The sequence below is a fragment of the Uranotaenia lowii genome, chromosome 3, assembly GCF_029784155.1.
Source record: "Uranotaenia lowii strain MFRU-FL chromosome 3, ASM2978415v1, whole genome shotgun sequence".
Taxonomy (NCBI): Eukaryota; Metazoa; Arthropoda; class Insecta; order Diptera; family Culicidae; genus Uranotaenia; species Uranotaenia lowii.
The window spans coordinates 279,032,552-279,049,565 of NC_073693.1; the positions used below are offsets into that span (position 1 = coordinate 279,032,552).

Here is a 17,014-nt window from a genome sequence, read left to right on the forward strand (position 1 = left end):
AATCGCATTTTAAAGTTGTGATCCCAAATTAAGCTCAGAATCCCGAAAAACGGCTTCAAAAGGCCAGAAATCGCATTTTAAAGTTGTGATCCCAAATTAAGCTCAGAATCCCGAAAAACGGCTTCAAAAGGCCAGAAATCGCATTTTAAAGTTGTGATCCAAAATTAAGCTCAGAATCCCGAAAAACGGCTTCAAAAGGCCAGAAATCGCATTTTAAAGTTGTGATCCCAAATTAAGCTCAGAATCCCGAAAAACGGCTTCTAAAGGCCAGAAATCGCATATTAAAGTTGTGATCCCAAATTAAGCTCAGAATCCCGAAAAACGGCTTCTAAAGGCCAGAAATCGCATTTTAAAGTTGTGATCCCAAATTAAGCTCAGAATCCCGAAAAACGGCTTCAAAAGGCCAGAAATCGCATTTTAAAGTTGTGATCCCAAATTAAGCTCAGAATCCCGAAAAACGGCTTCAAAAGGCCAGAAATCGCATTTTAAAGTTGTGATCCCAAATTAAGCTCAGAATCCCGAAAAACGGCTTCAAAAGGCCAGAAATCGCATTTTAAAGTTGTGATCCCAAATTAAGCTCAGAATCCCGAAAAACGGCTTCAAAAGGCCAGAAATCGCATTTTAAAGTTGTGATCCCAAATTAAGCTCAGAATCCCGAAAAACGGCTTCAAAAGGCCAGAAATCGCATATTAAAGTTGTGATCCCAAATTAAGCTCAGAATCCCAAAAAACGGCTTCAAAAGGCCAGAAATCGCATTTTAAAGTTGTGATCCCAAATTAAGCTCAGAATCCCGAAAAACGGCTTCAAAAGGCCAGAAATCGCATTTTAAAGTTGTGATCCCAAATTAAGCTCAGAATCCCGAAAAACGGCTTCAAAAGGCCAGAAATCGCATATTAAAGTTGTGATCCCAAATTAAGCTCAGAATCCCGAAAAACGGCTTCAAAAGGCCAGAAATCGCATTTTAAAGTTGTGATCCCAAATTAAGCTCAGAATCCCGAAAAACGGCTTCTAAAGGCCAGAAATCGCATATTAAAGTTGTGATCCCAAATTAAGCTCAGAATCCCGAAAAACGGCTTCTAAAGGCCAGAAATCGCATTTTAAAGTTGTGATCCCAAATTAAGCTCAGAATCCCGAAAAACGGCTTCAAAAGGCCAGAAATCGCATTTTAAAGTTGTGATCCCAAATAAAGCTCAGAATCCCAAAAAACGGCTTCAAAAGGCCAGAAATCGCATTTTAAAGTTGTGATCCCAAATTAAGCTCAAAATCCCGAAAAACGGCTTCAAAAGGCCAGAAATCGCATTTTAAAGTTGTGATCCCAAATTAAGCTCAGAATCCCGAAAAACGGCTTCAAAAGGCCAGAAATCGCATTTTAAAGTTGTGATCCCAAATTAAGCTCAGAATCCCGAAAAACGGCTTCAAAAGGCCAGAAATCGCATATTAAAGTTGTGATCCCAAATTAAGCTCAGAATCCCGAAAAACGGCTTCAAAAGGCCAGAAATCGCATTTTAAAGTTGTGATCCCAAATTAAGCTCAAAATCCCGAAAAACGGCTTCAAAAGGCCAGAAATCGCATATTAAAGTTGTGATCCCAAATTAAGCTCAGAATCCCGAAAAACGGCCAGAAATCGCATTTTAAAGTTGTGATCCCAAATTAAGCTCAGAATCCCGAAAAACGGCTTCAAAAGGCCAGAAATCGCATTTTAAAGTTGTGATCCAAAATTAAGCTCAGAATCCCGAAAAACGGCTTCTAAAGGCCAGAAATCGCATTTTAAAGTTGTGATCCCAAATTAAGCTCAGAATCCCGAAAAACGGCTTCTAAAGGCCAGAAATCGCATATTAAAGTTGTGATCCCAAATTAAGCTCAGAATCCCGAAAAACGGCTTCTAAAGGCCAGAAATCGCATTTTAAAGTTGTGATCCCAAATTAAGCTCAGAATCCCGAAAAACGGCTTCAAAAGGCCAGAAATCGCATTTTAAAGTTGTGATCCCAAATTAAGCTCAGAATCTCGAAAAACGGCTTCAAAAGGCCAGAAATCGCATTTTAAAGTTGTGATCCCAAATTAAGCTCAGAATCCCGAAAAACGGCTCCTAAAGGCCAGAAATCGCATTTTAAAGTTGTGATTCCAAATTAAGCTCAGAATCCCGAAAAACGGCTTCTAAAGGCCAGAAATCGCATTTTAAAGTTGTGATCCCAAATTAAGCTCAGAATCCCGAAAAACGGCTTCAAAAGGCCAGAAATCGCATTTTAAAGTTGTGATCCCAAATTAAGCTCAGAATCCCGAAAAACGGCTTCAAAAGGCCAGAAATCGCATTTTAAAGTTGTGATCCCAAATTAAGCTCAGAATCCCGAAAAACGGCTTCAAAAGGCCAGAAATCGCATTTTAAAGTTGTGATCCCAAATTAAGCTCAGAATCCCGAAAAACGGCTTCTAAAGGCCAGAAATCGCATTTTAAAGTTGTGATCCCAAATTAAGCTTAGAATCCCACAATACATTGTTTATCAGTTTCCGAATTGCTCGTTGCCTTGTCATACACCCCGCTAATCCCCTTTTATAGGGTTAAGCTATTTTGCTTTAGGATCAATGGAATAAATACATTATTGATTGAAAGGATACTCATCTTCAAACCCTTAAAGGGCTTTAGCAGTTTTTCAGCAATTCACAGAGAAAAGCAAAAGTCTGTCTTGTTAGCCATAGCATGCCTTGAACTTATAATTTTTGTTATTGTTATCACTCGAATCGAAAAATTAACTTTTCCACACCACCATCATGATACAACCGTTACTCGAACACCTCAATGACGACATCCGTCTCATATTTTAAACTGACAATTTTCTTATTGTAGTCTTAAATCCCATCATTAAACGCCAATCCCGAAATGAGCAAAATTGTAAGTCAACACATTACCATGATTACGACATTTTCTTCCATCATGCACTGACAAAAACCTACACACTCGCTAAAAGCCTATTTTTTGCAGCAATATATTCAAAATCGCGAGACCGTTTGAGCCGTTCCTGATAATGATAATGTATATACACATCCAGCTCCTCTGGAATAACATTTGAACACATTTTTCTGCAAAATTCCTACTTGAAACTATGAAATTATTGAGAATTTTCGCGGATACCTTCTCGGCAAAAAACAACTGTAAATGTTTTGATTTTTTTTATTAGAGCACGCCTACTCCTCTATTTATTTATATCCGTTATTTGTTGTGCTGCTAGTTATTTCGAATTCATGTTCTTCAACTTTGATTTACAAATCATATTGATTAATGGGATTCATAAGAAAAATACGTTAAAATATTTAAATAGATAAATACCCACTCAAACTTGCGTCATCTCTCTTTTTTCTTTGTAAAAATTCCTTACATTATTATTATTATTATATCTGATAAATCTTTTTCTAATGTTTTTATAGTCATAAGTTGTTTTTAAGACAATTTTGTACTGCAAAAGGAAAACTTAACCCGGTCAAGAAAACCCAACAGTTCTTTACCGGGTCAAATAAGTTTACCTTTTGCAGAACTATGTTGTTTTAAAAACAACTAACAGCTCGTAGATTCCTACAATTCCTCTCCAAAAATGATCGAAAGTTGACTAACATCTAAGATTTAAGTGACTTGGTGAAAAGTTGTGCTGATTTCCCTTTAAGGTGTTGAAATGCACCTGAATAGTGACAAATTTGAATTCAACACATGAACAGACAATAAACCTGTCGAAATTGGTTAGAACTTTCCACAATTCATGATGTGTATAAGATCAATCAGACTAGTTCTGATTTGAGTATCACGACTTCTCGCCAGTTAGGCAAAATTTCGCACGAAAGATGACTTGTGTTTGCTGTTTGAATTTTCACGGTATTCATTCATTTGATGGAATGAACATCAAAGATTGTCGTAATGTGTCGTATGTAGGAAGGGTAAACAGCCAGAATAAATGTGTCCAAAAGAAAACTGATTGGTAAGTGAGCTTCATATTTAGGTATTTACACTGATGGACATAAGTATTCGACTCTTTTAGCACTGATCACACTGACATAACACTTAGAACAAAAAGTCCGATCATTTTCCGGCTGATTTTACCACCTACCGTCGGTATTGCGAACCTGCAAAATTTGGCAAAAAAAATGCCCTGTAGAAAAAATTTACCGAATTAGTCCACTTTCATCGCCGAAGCAGCCTATTTTTCCTTGAAAGTTGGGTGGCAGCTTCCAACTGGGATAGCATTTAATCCAAGCGATCGATGCGAACTCTGGAAAAATTATCAAACAAATGAAATCGAGTGTTCAGTGAGTATGGTCAGTGCTTTTAGTGTTCTGTTGAAGTTTTCGTTGTTTTTTTAATATTCCCTCGTTGTTTTGGAAGAAGCGTTGAATAGAGGAAATTTTACGCACTTGGATAGAGAACATTTCACAGAATCTATTCGCTCAAATTATATACAAATATTAAATATGCGGAGATTCTGCTTGTGTCGAATACTTTTGCCCATCAGTGTAAATGAAATGGTTTCCTGACCGAAACCGAAAAACCGTCTGTAAGTTGATGTTGATTCTTGGGAATATTTACTTTACCCATCAACGCATCGTCGAGACCGTTTCTACCCCCCTCCCCTATTTGATGCGCCCCCCGAATGATGTGTCATCAGCATTAAGTAGAGACCGGAATGTTTTTCCTTTTGTTTACCATGTTTATTGATCATTTTTCCTTTCATATATAACGTTGTTACTCACTAATATATTTTTTGTCTGTGTTGTGTTCTTTTACAATAATTGTTCTGTGAATTTGATTTCACTGTTGGTTCAACTTAAAGTTTTCAAGTTATCTGGCGTGTTACATGTTTTTTTATGTCTCATAGCTCTTCCAATTCCCAAATGAGATCATCGATTAATGAATCAAATAATTTTCTCCGTTTGTGCTGAACAAAAATGAATGACATTTCATTCACTGACTTTTGGAATCATTTCCTATTTTTGACTTCAATTGTGTTGCCGGTTCTTGATTTTATGTTCTTGCAAATATTTGTGCTCAACTGTATTTATCATACTTCGCTTGTTCAATGTATATTCGACTGATGTGTTCTGCCTTTTTAATAACTATATAATCTTTTTTTTTGTTTAATTGTAATGATAATAAACTTCGGCTACTTGGGGACATTGTTTCGTCTCATCGTTCGTCGTATTTATTTTGTCTTTTGCAAAGTTTATCAAAACGTTAAAACATTTTTGAAAAAAATATATCGACTGTTATCAAAAAATGTTAAGATTCTGTCTTTTTACCATGTTTTCTCTCCTTTGACTAATTTCAATTTTTTTTTGTAAAAAAGAAAAGTGCGTTTTTCTGATCCGATTCTGTAATCTTATCTGCTTTTTTTGTTTGTTTGTAGTTTTTACTTTTGCCAATTGAAACCACTGCCCTTCGTCGTTCAACGCAATCATGTCTTTCAAGTGACCCATTTAGCACGTTTAATTGATGTGTTAAAGCGATGTTTGAATCCTCTCTCTCTCAGTTGTTGTTTGTCATCTCATCAGATGAAAGATGAAATAAAATATCTTTTCGACAAACCACAGCCTACTACAAAAAGTAGATACTTCTCGCTTGTTTCATTTTTCCCCAAGTCGCGTATGTATTTGGATTTTTTTGTTAGTTTGAAATATTTGCGGTTCATGTTTTTTTGCGTTTTTTGTTGTTTTTTGCTTTGATAATTTACCATAGTTCTCGACTTTCGTTTTATTCAATCATGTTTCTTTAACAATATTCTCATTATTTTGTTTTTGTTTCGTGCTTCTACATCTATAGTGTGCAATTGTTGTAATATTTTCCTCCACTTATATTAATATATTTTTGCTTATCTCCTTTATTCGCTTGTTCTTTTCATCCTATAATGTACTAGATTTGTTAGATTTTTTTTTGTTTGGAGTTTCCTTCATTATGGCAATTTGAAAGGCCATTCTACAATTCAACGCTGTTCTTGTCTCAAGGAAAAGAAACGGAATTCATCATTCGAAAAATCGCTTCGTTGAAATTGTGACCTTTGCATTACTGACTGCTGGGAAAGATAATTCCAATTATGCGTTTTTTTTAATGTATTTTGTGTATTCTCTTCTTGATTATTTCAATTTAAGTGATTTGCCATTTGCATTAATTCCTTGCTATTGACTATTGTTTCTGTTAGCTACGATTGGTTGGTTTATGTTTGTTTGTTAATAAATATAGTATATTTTGTGTTGGTTTTGGTTTTGTTTTTTTCTTTTGTTGTTGTTTTCTTTTCAAAATAATCAATGTATGTTTGTATATAATTCTATTACTTATTCACATTTTGAGTTAGTTTATGAATTTTAAGTTTCGTTTTTTTCTGCATACTGTTCCGCTTCTTTTTTTTGTTTTGCGCTTGCCCATAATAATACATTATACGTGTGTTGTGTGTGTATATATATTGGTTTGTCTTTCCTTGTTTGTTTGGTTTTTGGTTTTGGTAAAAAATGCCTTACTTTCAATTTTTATATTGTTTATTATATGGTAATTTACCTTTTTGGTTTAATGTATATATATAATATAGTTTTTTTTAATTTTATATCAGTTATGCTGTTATTTCAAATATAACACTATAAATATATTCCTTTTACTAATATATGTTTCCTTACTTCGCTTCCGTTTCATGTTAATATAATTTCATTAAAAATATGTATCCACATTTGTTCCATTGATGATAATTGCCTCAATGAGTATATTCGGGAAATAATCAACGGAAATCCTTCACGAAAGTCAAATGCCAACCCAACAAGCAATGTTCTAAACAAAACGAAAGGTTCCGAAGTCGAAGTATGGCTAGATTTTTAATCCGTCTGACTAGATTTCTTTTTTCAATGAGAACGTTACTAACCTTAAAATTTTCTTTATTTAGTTTACCTAATTCGAAACAATTCCTTTGAAACGAAAAAAAAACAGGAAATAGTTTAACTAACAGCCAACAGTTTTTTTGTGTGTTTTTTGCACTAACTTCAGCTAAAATCACAGGATAGTAGGTGTGAGTGTGTATCTCAAGTGTGTGATTAAATGTTGCCTAATATTGCGTTTTTCTTCCGTTCAAAACTAGAACAAATCAGCAGACAAAAATCAAGTGTAATCGATCTTCTGATGTTAGCTTAAAATTTCAACTTCCCAAAGTTTATCTATTGACTTTTATGTTTCCAATTGATTACTGCATGAATTCAACAGTAAGATTGTTGATTGATCACTGTTTTACTTTTCATCAGTTTGATATATGTAACCCATTGTTGTAACTGTCGATTGCCTTTTTTTTCTCTCTGTGGAATATTTTTTATGTTTCTGTGACTACACTGCTTGGGTTATTTATCGTTAGATCCGTTTTGTGAAAAAAAAACTCATGTTTCTGTATGTTTGCCTCCCGACAACAGAAAGTAATGTGAACATTTTTTAGTGCTCATTTGGTGTTTTGGTTTTGAAGTGTTGAGGGATTGCTCTCTTTGAGTATTTTTTTCTCTGTACATCAAAAAAACGTACCGCAATCAAAATGGATCGATAGTTCTGTAAAATATGCAAAACTATAAAGAAGAGAAAAATAATTTGAAAATATTATATCTGATTGATAGCAACTAGGTAAAATAGTATAAATATATTCCTTCCGGGTTTTTTTTCTGGGAGGTTCACCAGTCACAACCAAAACAAGTAATTTTCCTTCAATTGTTTTTGTATTTGTTTGTATCGTATTTCTCATATAGTATTTCCATTTTGCTAAAATATTGTTTTGTTTACGCTATGTATTGTTTATATAATTCATTGCCATTTTTCTTCGCATTTGCTTTGATTTGTGTTCTATTTACATCTTTTATTATTTATTTTTATTTTTTGATTTTGAAGAAGTTGAATTGCTCCGATTGTTTGTGAGTGAGTGGCAGTCGTTAGATGACTTAAAAGAGGAGTTTAAAAAAAGGGGGAGTGTAACACGCTTTGCAAATTAATTTTATATTCAAGCTGACACTTTCTGTTCCAAGCTCTTGCCAAGAAAAAATATGTCAACAAATGTCCAACAACTTAACCCATTCGAGACCGATTGCACACCGTGTGTGCAATGGAATTTTCGTGCCTTTGTCAGAACAATCTTTCATTGTGAGTTTACTATTGCTCAGAAAAATAATATTCTTATAGCAATGAAATCCGCAAATGTTAGGCAAAATGTATTGGGAAATGATTTAGATGAAAATCAAACGACATGAAAGTTATCTAGGAGTAAAGTACTATGAGTTCGAATGTCGTGAAAAGGCCTCCGTCTCGAATGGGTTAAAACGAGATTTTCGTAAAGACTGTCATCGAATTTGAGAGCTTCCAAACCGACTTCTAGAGGTTTATATGAATGAATGTAAACTGTCTTTATCGCAAATATAATTACCTTTCTTCTTGCGGTTATTAGAAAAAGAAAAGGGCTCAGCTTCGGTTTCACTTCAACAATTTCCCTCCTGTTTTACACGTAACGAAACTTAAATATAAATAACTTCAGCGATGAAAAAAAAAACACGTGTCTTGCAAACAAGTCAACGCCTCCTTTGCGAAGCGAAAACCACAATTAAGATAAGTTTGCTGAGTTAAATACAAAATCTAGGAATCAAATCAATCGAACTTGTTTTGAATTTTTCCAACACAATGGTAAAATCTGATCAACTATTCAAAATTAGTAGTAAATTTGTAACTGTGATGAATAATATTAGTACTAACCACAAGATTTTTGGTGTGATAAGGATCAAATTGTAAACATTACAAACAGTTATTCCTAAAAAAAATATTCATCAGATTTCGCAGCTCCAGAAATTCAGACGTTCAATACAAATAATCATAATACGTAGTGCAAAACGTGTTGAGCAAACTCGGTGTGTCAATCTTTCTAGCAACGCCTTAGTGGTTGACAGTGAGTTAATCATTTATATTTAAATAAACAGCTGTCAGATACGTAACGTTTTCCTCTATTATTTTTGTTTAATGTCTACATAAATGTTTGTTTTTAATATCGTGGTGAACTTAACTTAAATTTTGGATCGAACGATTGTGCTTGGTGATAATTTAGTTCGGTTTCGTGAAATTTAGTGACCGGAACAAAAACAACTAACGGGACTCTACAACGGTAAAACATTCTTATCCAGGGACAAAGTTGCTGACACAGACGAAAAAAAAGCAACAGGAAACAAAAACAAAACAACCTAATGTCATCTCCTTTCTAATTTTAATGGTTCGTTCTTTTTATTCCATTTCGGTTTCACTATGTGTGTGTGTATATATAAAGATATGATTAGCTCCTTTCAAAAAATCTGGGAGTGATTTTTGTTACCTTTGCGCATGTAACTTTCAAAAGATTTATCAATTCGTCTTGTTTTGATCTAGAAGTAGAAGACTTGTTTTCATGTTTTTTTGAATAAGTTTTTTTTTGTTGTGTTGTTTTATAATTTCTGCAAAAATAGCAGTTTAACTACGATTTCGCTGTGCGCACGCAATTCGCATGTTTAGTGTTATCATCAACTGTTATTCTAGATTCTTAGAGAATTTTTCATTGATAATAGAAGTATTTTCAGAATAGATATAAGGAATAATAGTTGGCTTTGGGAACTAGAGCAGCTGGAATGTATCGACTAGCTCGATATTCATATTTTTAAACATACAAAATGGTTTTTTTTTCAACCAAAAAAAACGGTCCACCTGTCAAAAGAGACAGAACTGAAACAAAACGACACTACTACCACTACAGATGCTACAAGTCAAAAACTACTGCGTGAACCGTTGGTGTTTTCGATTTTCCGACCGACCTAGATAGAGAGTTACGAATTGTAAACAAAACATTATCATCATCATCATCTTCGTTCAATAGGTTATTAAGAGGATGGTACGGGCATTTTGTTTTAGTTGGATGTCAGTTGCTTCTACGAAATAAAAATTGGCCTCCACATTGGCGACCGCAAGCGTTCAATTAATGGGTCTTTTCAAAAAATAAATACACAAAAATTATGTGCGCCTACTACGAGTCTACTACGAGGAATTTCAACTTTAATCTAATGAATAAAGCATGCAATTTCAGCAATATATGTTTTTGTTTTGTCATTTTGTTTGTTTTTGGTTTGTTCATGAACAATCATGAGATTCTTACAGTATGGTTTGTAACATATGGTTGTTGTAGTTGTCCCATTTAGGTATATATTCATTAATGCTTCATGCTAGTCAATTGCTTCGTGGTTTATGTTGTGGTTGGATAAGCGAATGTTTTGGTTTGTTGTTGTTTTAGTTGTTCTGTTTTCGGGAACTGTGATTGATGTTGTTCAGTTTCAGAAACGTGTTCTATAATTTTGTCCTAGGAAATCTTTCCTTTTTTTCACTAACTTTGTTTTGCATATTTTCTTCAAAATTTTGTTTTACGTTGCATTAACGTGTGGCTAAAAGTATTTAAACTTTTGTTTTGCATTTGGGCTTACTTTAGTGGTAATTTATTTAAAATAATTCCTATCTATGTTGTTTTGTTGTATATTTTATGTGAATTATTTCATCAACTTCAAGAGTGAAGAATGTTTACGGTAGTATATATGCTTAAAGACAACCAAAAGTCACTAGAAGTTACTTTAAGTGTGTCGAATCATCATGAACGTAAAGTTAAAATTGTCCATGTGCTATAGACACATTTTCATAGTAAGTCATTCAGAGAAAAAAGGTGGTTGTCCGATTTATTCCGGTGTCTGTGTGAAATGCAAACGATCGAACTGAAACTGAATGTGTAACGAAATAAATGCTGTTATCGTTTTCTTTAGTGTTTTATTACTTGGTTCCCCAAACGGACGTTGAAACGCTGCTGTGCCTTACCATAAGACACTAAATATTTCCAAACATATTTTGCATCTGTTTACGTGTGTCAGTAAGAGTGATATATAATATTGATTTAGTTTGTTTATTAGCTTACTATTTACACATGTATCCAAATTTAGTATTTTATCATTATCACTATCTAAATATTCATCATGTTTTACATAGTCATGTTTTAATTCAAAGTGTTTATTTATTTATTTTTTGGTAAAATTTAAATTGTTTCATCAATCGAATGTTTTAAATTCTTCCACATGTTGATTTTTTGCCATCTGTTGCCAAACATTATCAAATATGATAATGGTTGAACGATCATCCTTAGGATTTCGTTGAATTGGTACCTCATAGGTTTTCGGATGTGAGTGTTTTTGGTTGACGTGACACATTAAGACTGCATTTGATCTCTGGAGCATTTACTTATGCTGTGGTACGCAGCCACATATTGATGACGACCATCAAGGGAGCTACACTAAGAGACTTGGTGCCAACCATTCATCGTCAGCCAACTGGAATGTGTTTCGGACGGATTTGGGTGAGGTTGAATGTTTAGTCAAAATAACGAGACTTTGGTTGTTGAAACAACGAATTAAGCTACGATAGTAAAATATTTACCTGAAACTGTTGCATCGGGTACGCGACAACACCGGCTGCTTGCGGAATGGTTCCACCTACTCCAGCTTGAGCCAACTGTTGAGCAGTTGCTGGGATTTGAGCTTGTGTCGGAACTCCTGGCCAGGCTCCCGGCAATTGCATACCCATGCTGAAAAGATTCAACAGAAAGTTCGAAATTAATTCATTACATATTGAAATCAGTTTTTTGTTCAATACTGATGTTATGAAATCGCTTGGTACATCTTTGTAACTGAAAATAATCATATTTTCGTAGGTGATGGAAGAATGAGAGAAACATGAGGTATCAAAGAACGAAAGAACATAAGCCGTAAATATCATGATCTTTTCGAAAAAGATACAACGGCTCAACGGCAGGACTTGAACCTGCAATCTCCGCTTCAGTACAACAGCGCGTTAGCCAATTTCACCACGGTGAACGTGATGAAATCGGCGAACATGAGCAATCGAGCTCTGCCGACCAACTGCTAAACCTTCTGTCGAAACACCATGTATATCCCGCATGTGATCTTTCCCACTTGCAGGTTCCTGTCCTGCCGGTGAGCCATTGTATCTTTTTCGAAAAATTCATGATATTTTCGGCTTATGTTCTTTCGTTCTTTGATACCTCATGTTTCTCTCATTCTTTCGATCACCTACGAAAATATGAGTTTTTTATTATTTTTCACAAGCAAAACTTTAAATTCGAAAAATTGAGCCTGACGTCAACAAGGGAAAAAACACTTTGTTATTGAAGAAGTGAAAGCCTACTGCTCTCAATGAGAAATTTTTCGAATTTTCTTGAATGCTGAAGGATGCTTATGCATGGAGCAGGCGTACTATTTTGTTGGGTAATGTTAGTAGTTTAGTTTCAGTGGAAATTTGACACTTACCCCATGAACCCTTGCTGGTAGCCGGCAAATTGGCCGTAGGCGTAGCCCTGCATTCCCTGAAGGAACTGGCCCTGCAACGGAGCTGCAGCCGGTGCCGGAGTAGCCGGGTAGGTTGGGGCTGGCGGATACCAATAGCCGGCCACCTGCTGTCCATAAGCAGTGTTGAACGGAAATCCTGCCTGACTCAAGGCCTGGCTAGCCAGTGTCGGGGCATTGTTGGGATCGCCGCTTTCCTTGCCCCACGAACATTTGACAGTTTGGGCGTTGATTTCGGAATTGTGAACCGCAACGATGGCATGAGTTGCTGCTTCCTTCGTGGAAAATCTGTTTTGAGTTTTGGATATAAGCAAATATTTTCCAAAGTTAATCATTTAATCGAAAGTTGTTTTGAACTACAGCAATTACCTCACAAAAGCATATCCTTTGTCCTTGAAAACGCGAATTTCTTGAATGGTTCCAAAGGGTGAGAAAGTTTTCTGCAGAATTTCCTCGTTCAGACCTCCGGCCAAGGTTCCTCCGACTCCGCCACAGTAGACGGTGCAGTTGGTGGGACTGCTCTGGTTGTAAACCTCGTCGAAGGTTAGCGGCTTAGCGTTTACTGAAAGATTTAGGAAACGGATGAATTGAATATCGCAGTTGTGCGTTCTAAAACGATCGAAAACGACTCAAATTGGAGATATAAGTAGAGGCAAAATTCCGCTAGCAAATATTAGTTGTAAAAAAAAATTATTTGAAAAACTTTTGCATCACACTTGATTGCATTGTGATACTTCACACGATGCTGCAGGCTGACGACTTTAATGAAGAATATCAATGAAATTGTTTACGTGTTTGCAGATATGAGGTTTGTCCGCTTCGTTTCTCTTTATGGCGTGTCAAAAAAGACGTCATCCTGATAAAAAATTATTTGAAAGCAAACGGCATTTAATCTTCTTTTTTTTAAGAATGGTTAGTTTTTAAAAAATAAGCATTAACATTTTTTAGGCACGATTTCGGATGAACAAGTCATAAATTTGCATTGTTTTGAAACAGTATAAAAATGTCAAATTTTCGTTTCTTGCGTTCACATTAAAAAATGTTTACAGAGTTTGACAACGCTTTTCATCTGTAGATTGAAAAAAAAAATTAGAAACAGTTCGAAACACACTGTTTGGTGAACTAAATTATTACTCGAACCTTTCGCAAGCCGTGTAATAGGTATATGGATGTTGAACCGAAACATGCTTGATTAGGTTGGGTCGTTGAGATCAATATTCTAAAACATCAAGATATTAAACAGCTAGGTATATATATATTTTTATGGATTGACAGCAGTATGGAATGGGAAAAATGGTCTGACTATATACAACACGATATTTTATTTTTTATTATATCGCAGAATCCTATCGACACAGGACAATATTGTTACAAGAGCTGCGTAGACCCCTTATCGAAAGTATGAAAAGGCAACTTGGAAAAATGCGAATGTGTAAAGTGATATGAACTATATAAAATATGTAGATATAAAGAAAAATCAGTGTTCTATGTCAAGGAGCTTGATTGCGAAACGAACGTGATATGATTTGGGTGAGAGAAAAATATAGACACGATCAAGCTTCCTAATCTTGAATATGTATATTTACAAGATTTTAGAACCAAAGAGATACATGATATTGAAGTAAAAATAAAAAAAAATTGGAGGCGGACAAGTATGTGAGCCGAAGAATAGAGAGATAAAGTTAGTCCAAATGAAGGTTATTTTTCTAGCAAAAAGAAAGTAGAGAAAAAAAATGACGATAGAAATATTCATAGCAGATATTGGTTTTATTAAACGAAATGAGAGATATAATTGGAAAAATAAATCTTAGCGGTATCATGCACCGTAAACTTACATAAAGCGTTTTTTTCTGGCCGCGCGCAGGTAAATAGGTCTATGGATTTCTATTTTTGGCTTTTTGTTTGTAAATTTTTAAGACAATGTGTGTGGTGGGTTCAAGTCAAGCATGAAAGCTCTATTGCAAAAGGCAAGGGGTAACATAAATAATACGAGAATTAGTTTTTCGTTATAATTTTCAATTGAATAAATTATTATGTCATGGGAGAGGTAAGTTTTCGATACCAAAAGGATAAAGAATGAGTTGAACAAAAATGGAGAAAAATGACATCACAGTATGGCTGAAGTTTTCAACAAAAGTTGTTACCCTTTGAATCCATTTGTAAGAAGGACATACATCCAATCTATCCAATTTGTATGGGAACTCTGCAAACGAGTTGACCGTGTATTATCATTGCGATAACTGGTTTATCGTTTTCCCAGCCCGATGTCAAGATGAAGTATGATTTTTTTTCTTTACACTTTGTCCTATTTGCCAGCAACAACGCAAAGTGACGAACACAGGAAGTGTGTGAGCTCTAGGAAAAATCTTCCATGCATCCAGTCTCTTTCGGTTGCCGGATGTGGATCTCGAAACTTTACCCCAATGAATAGTTGTCCAAATGGCACCGATAGAAGACAGCAAAAGTGGCAGTAAGGGAACCATTCACAAAAGAGTGACGGGAGGACATTCGTGAAAGGGCTGGATAAAGAAGGGGGTAGCACAAGTATATTTCATGAAAACATTGGAAGGACGAACGAGGAACGAGGTTACATCAACAAGATTTATGTATATTTTTGAATTTCGCAAGAAGTGCACACAGGATCGACTTCATGGGTTTTATTTGGCGAGAAATCAAGGGAAGGTCAGAAAAATGGGAATGAAAGATGGGTGGAGTGGAGCGTGTCAAGCAATGAAAAACCATCGAGGACTACAGTTAGTGTTGGAACGAATCGGGGAAATTGAGTAGTGTTGTTCAGAATACGACATAGTACATAGACATAAAGGAGCGAGAATGCCCAAATTCGAACCGGATCCTATCCAATGTGGAAGCGAACTCGGTGAAAAGTAACAAATAACGGGAAAGAAAACCAATACACAGACATACGCACTTGTGGAAAACCGCTGCTTCTGTCAGCAGGCATACACGTTCATCAAAATGAAAACAGGGGAGCAATTGCAGTGAACTTTTTAAAATTAGAAATGTGATGGAATGACCAAGTGATAAATTATTGGTGGTTAAAATGGAAGACGTATTACTCTGATCCAACTTTTTGACCTTTTTGACTTTGTATGAACATTTGATGTTTATATTTTTCTTGATTGTTTTTTTTTTCACATTTACAGGTATGTTATCTATTATTTATAAATTTATTATAAAAAAAAATGATCGATCGAATAATTAAATTCAGTCATTTGCTAAATACCTTCATATGCAAGAACTAACCCAACCGTGGTTAAATTCCAATGATTGTTTCGATCGTCATATCGAGTTATCTATTCATAAGATATTCATGTACAATATGAATGCCGTTTGGGCTAGAGAATGCTCCAGACATTTTTCAAGCGATTGTGATAATTCAAATAGTATGATCAGTAGGCCTAAGAATAACGATTCGTTTAAGTGTGGTTTGGCTTACTTCGATTAAAATCGTGTGATTTTTTCCAAAGATATCTGACAATATTTTTACATCATTAAAAAATTAGTTTTATCTTTTTTCTTTTTATAAAATTTAATATACAAACAGCAGCTAACGAGCGCGATGAAACAATTCCACAAAGTTCCTCATTTTTATTTTCATGAATAAAAATGCAGAAAAATTTAGGAAAAAGGATAAACGAAACCCATCCGGTGCGCAATCAAAACAAAACCAAAAGAATAACACAAACTCCACATAAATTCTGAAAACACAACTGGAGCTAGTTTTAATTTCCCACAGCGACGTCGTCGTCGGCGGCGGGTTCTAAGACGTGTGTCTCGCTGCCCCGAGAATATCATAATGTTAACAAAGCATTTGAATTGAGAAGAACAAAAAAAAGAAAAGAAATGTATTTCTCCAGGTTTTTCTTTTCGCACGGAAAAAAAAATCTGCTGCAACCAAAAAATTTTCAAACACCAAGTCGGTAGTGCAGCAAACCTTTTCCGTTTTCTACACAATAAAAATCTACGATTCTTTCGTGTGCTCTCGTGTAACATTTTCTTGTTTTTTTCTGCCTTGCTGGATTATTTCATTCACAGAAACAGAACAGAAAGCAAACAAGTTTGATGAGAAAAGTTCTTTTCCGGGTTTTGAAATCACGTGTGTCGTTATAACCGTTTGCAGAAGCGCAATGAAAAGTTTTTTTTTCGCTCTCTGTTTTCTGCCGCCCAGATTGCCACTAAATCTTTTTGAGTTTTTTTGTATTTATTTTATTTAATCAAAGAAGGTGTTTTCATTTAAACAATTTTCAGCCATCTGGTAGAAATGTTTCTGTGTTTTTGGTTGCATGAGTACAAATTTAAGTACAGAATTTTCTGATATCTGAAACTTTAGTTAAGCTTGAAATAGAAACGATTTGAAACATTTCTAATGATGAGTTAGTTGCGGTTTTCAAAGGAAAATATCTTCATGAGATTGTTGAGAAATTCTCTGCAATCATCAAGCTTGAATAAGTTACCATCTCCCGGTTATTGATTAGTTTGATTAAGAGTTTGCCCGGCTTATGCGTAAAGATGTACGTAGTGCCAACAGTTCAAACTTTTTCATACAAAAGCTAAAAATTATCTCGCAATCAGAAAGATGGCTGTCTTCTAATCAACCATTCTAC

The 17,014-nt window shown here is 35.0% G+C and overlaps 1 protein-coding gene across 2 annotated transcripts in view; it reads right to left on the minus strand.

Moving 5' to 3' along the window:
* Positions 1–4,666: 4,666 nt before the first annotated feature.
* The window catches only part of LOC129758108 (cytotoxic granule associated RNA binding protein TIA1), a 211,341-nt gene continuing 198,993 nt past the window's right edge, over positions 4,667–17,014 (minus strand). For both annotated transcript variants that reach the window (XM_055755560.1, XM_055755561.1), the window contains 4 exons: positions 12,759–12,951; positions 12,354–12,677; positions 11,464–11,611; positions 4,667–11,357 (listed from right to left, as the gene is read on the minus strand). In XM_055755560.1, coding sequence (XP_055611535.1) covers positions 11,316–11,357; positions 11,464–11,611; positions 12,354–12,677; positions 12,759–12,951 — 707 coding nt within the window. In that variant the 3' untranslated portion in view covers positions 4,667–11,315. The remainder of the gene's footprint in view (positions 11,358–11,463; positions 11,612–12,353; positions 12,678–12,758; positions 12,952–17,014) is intronic.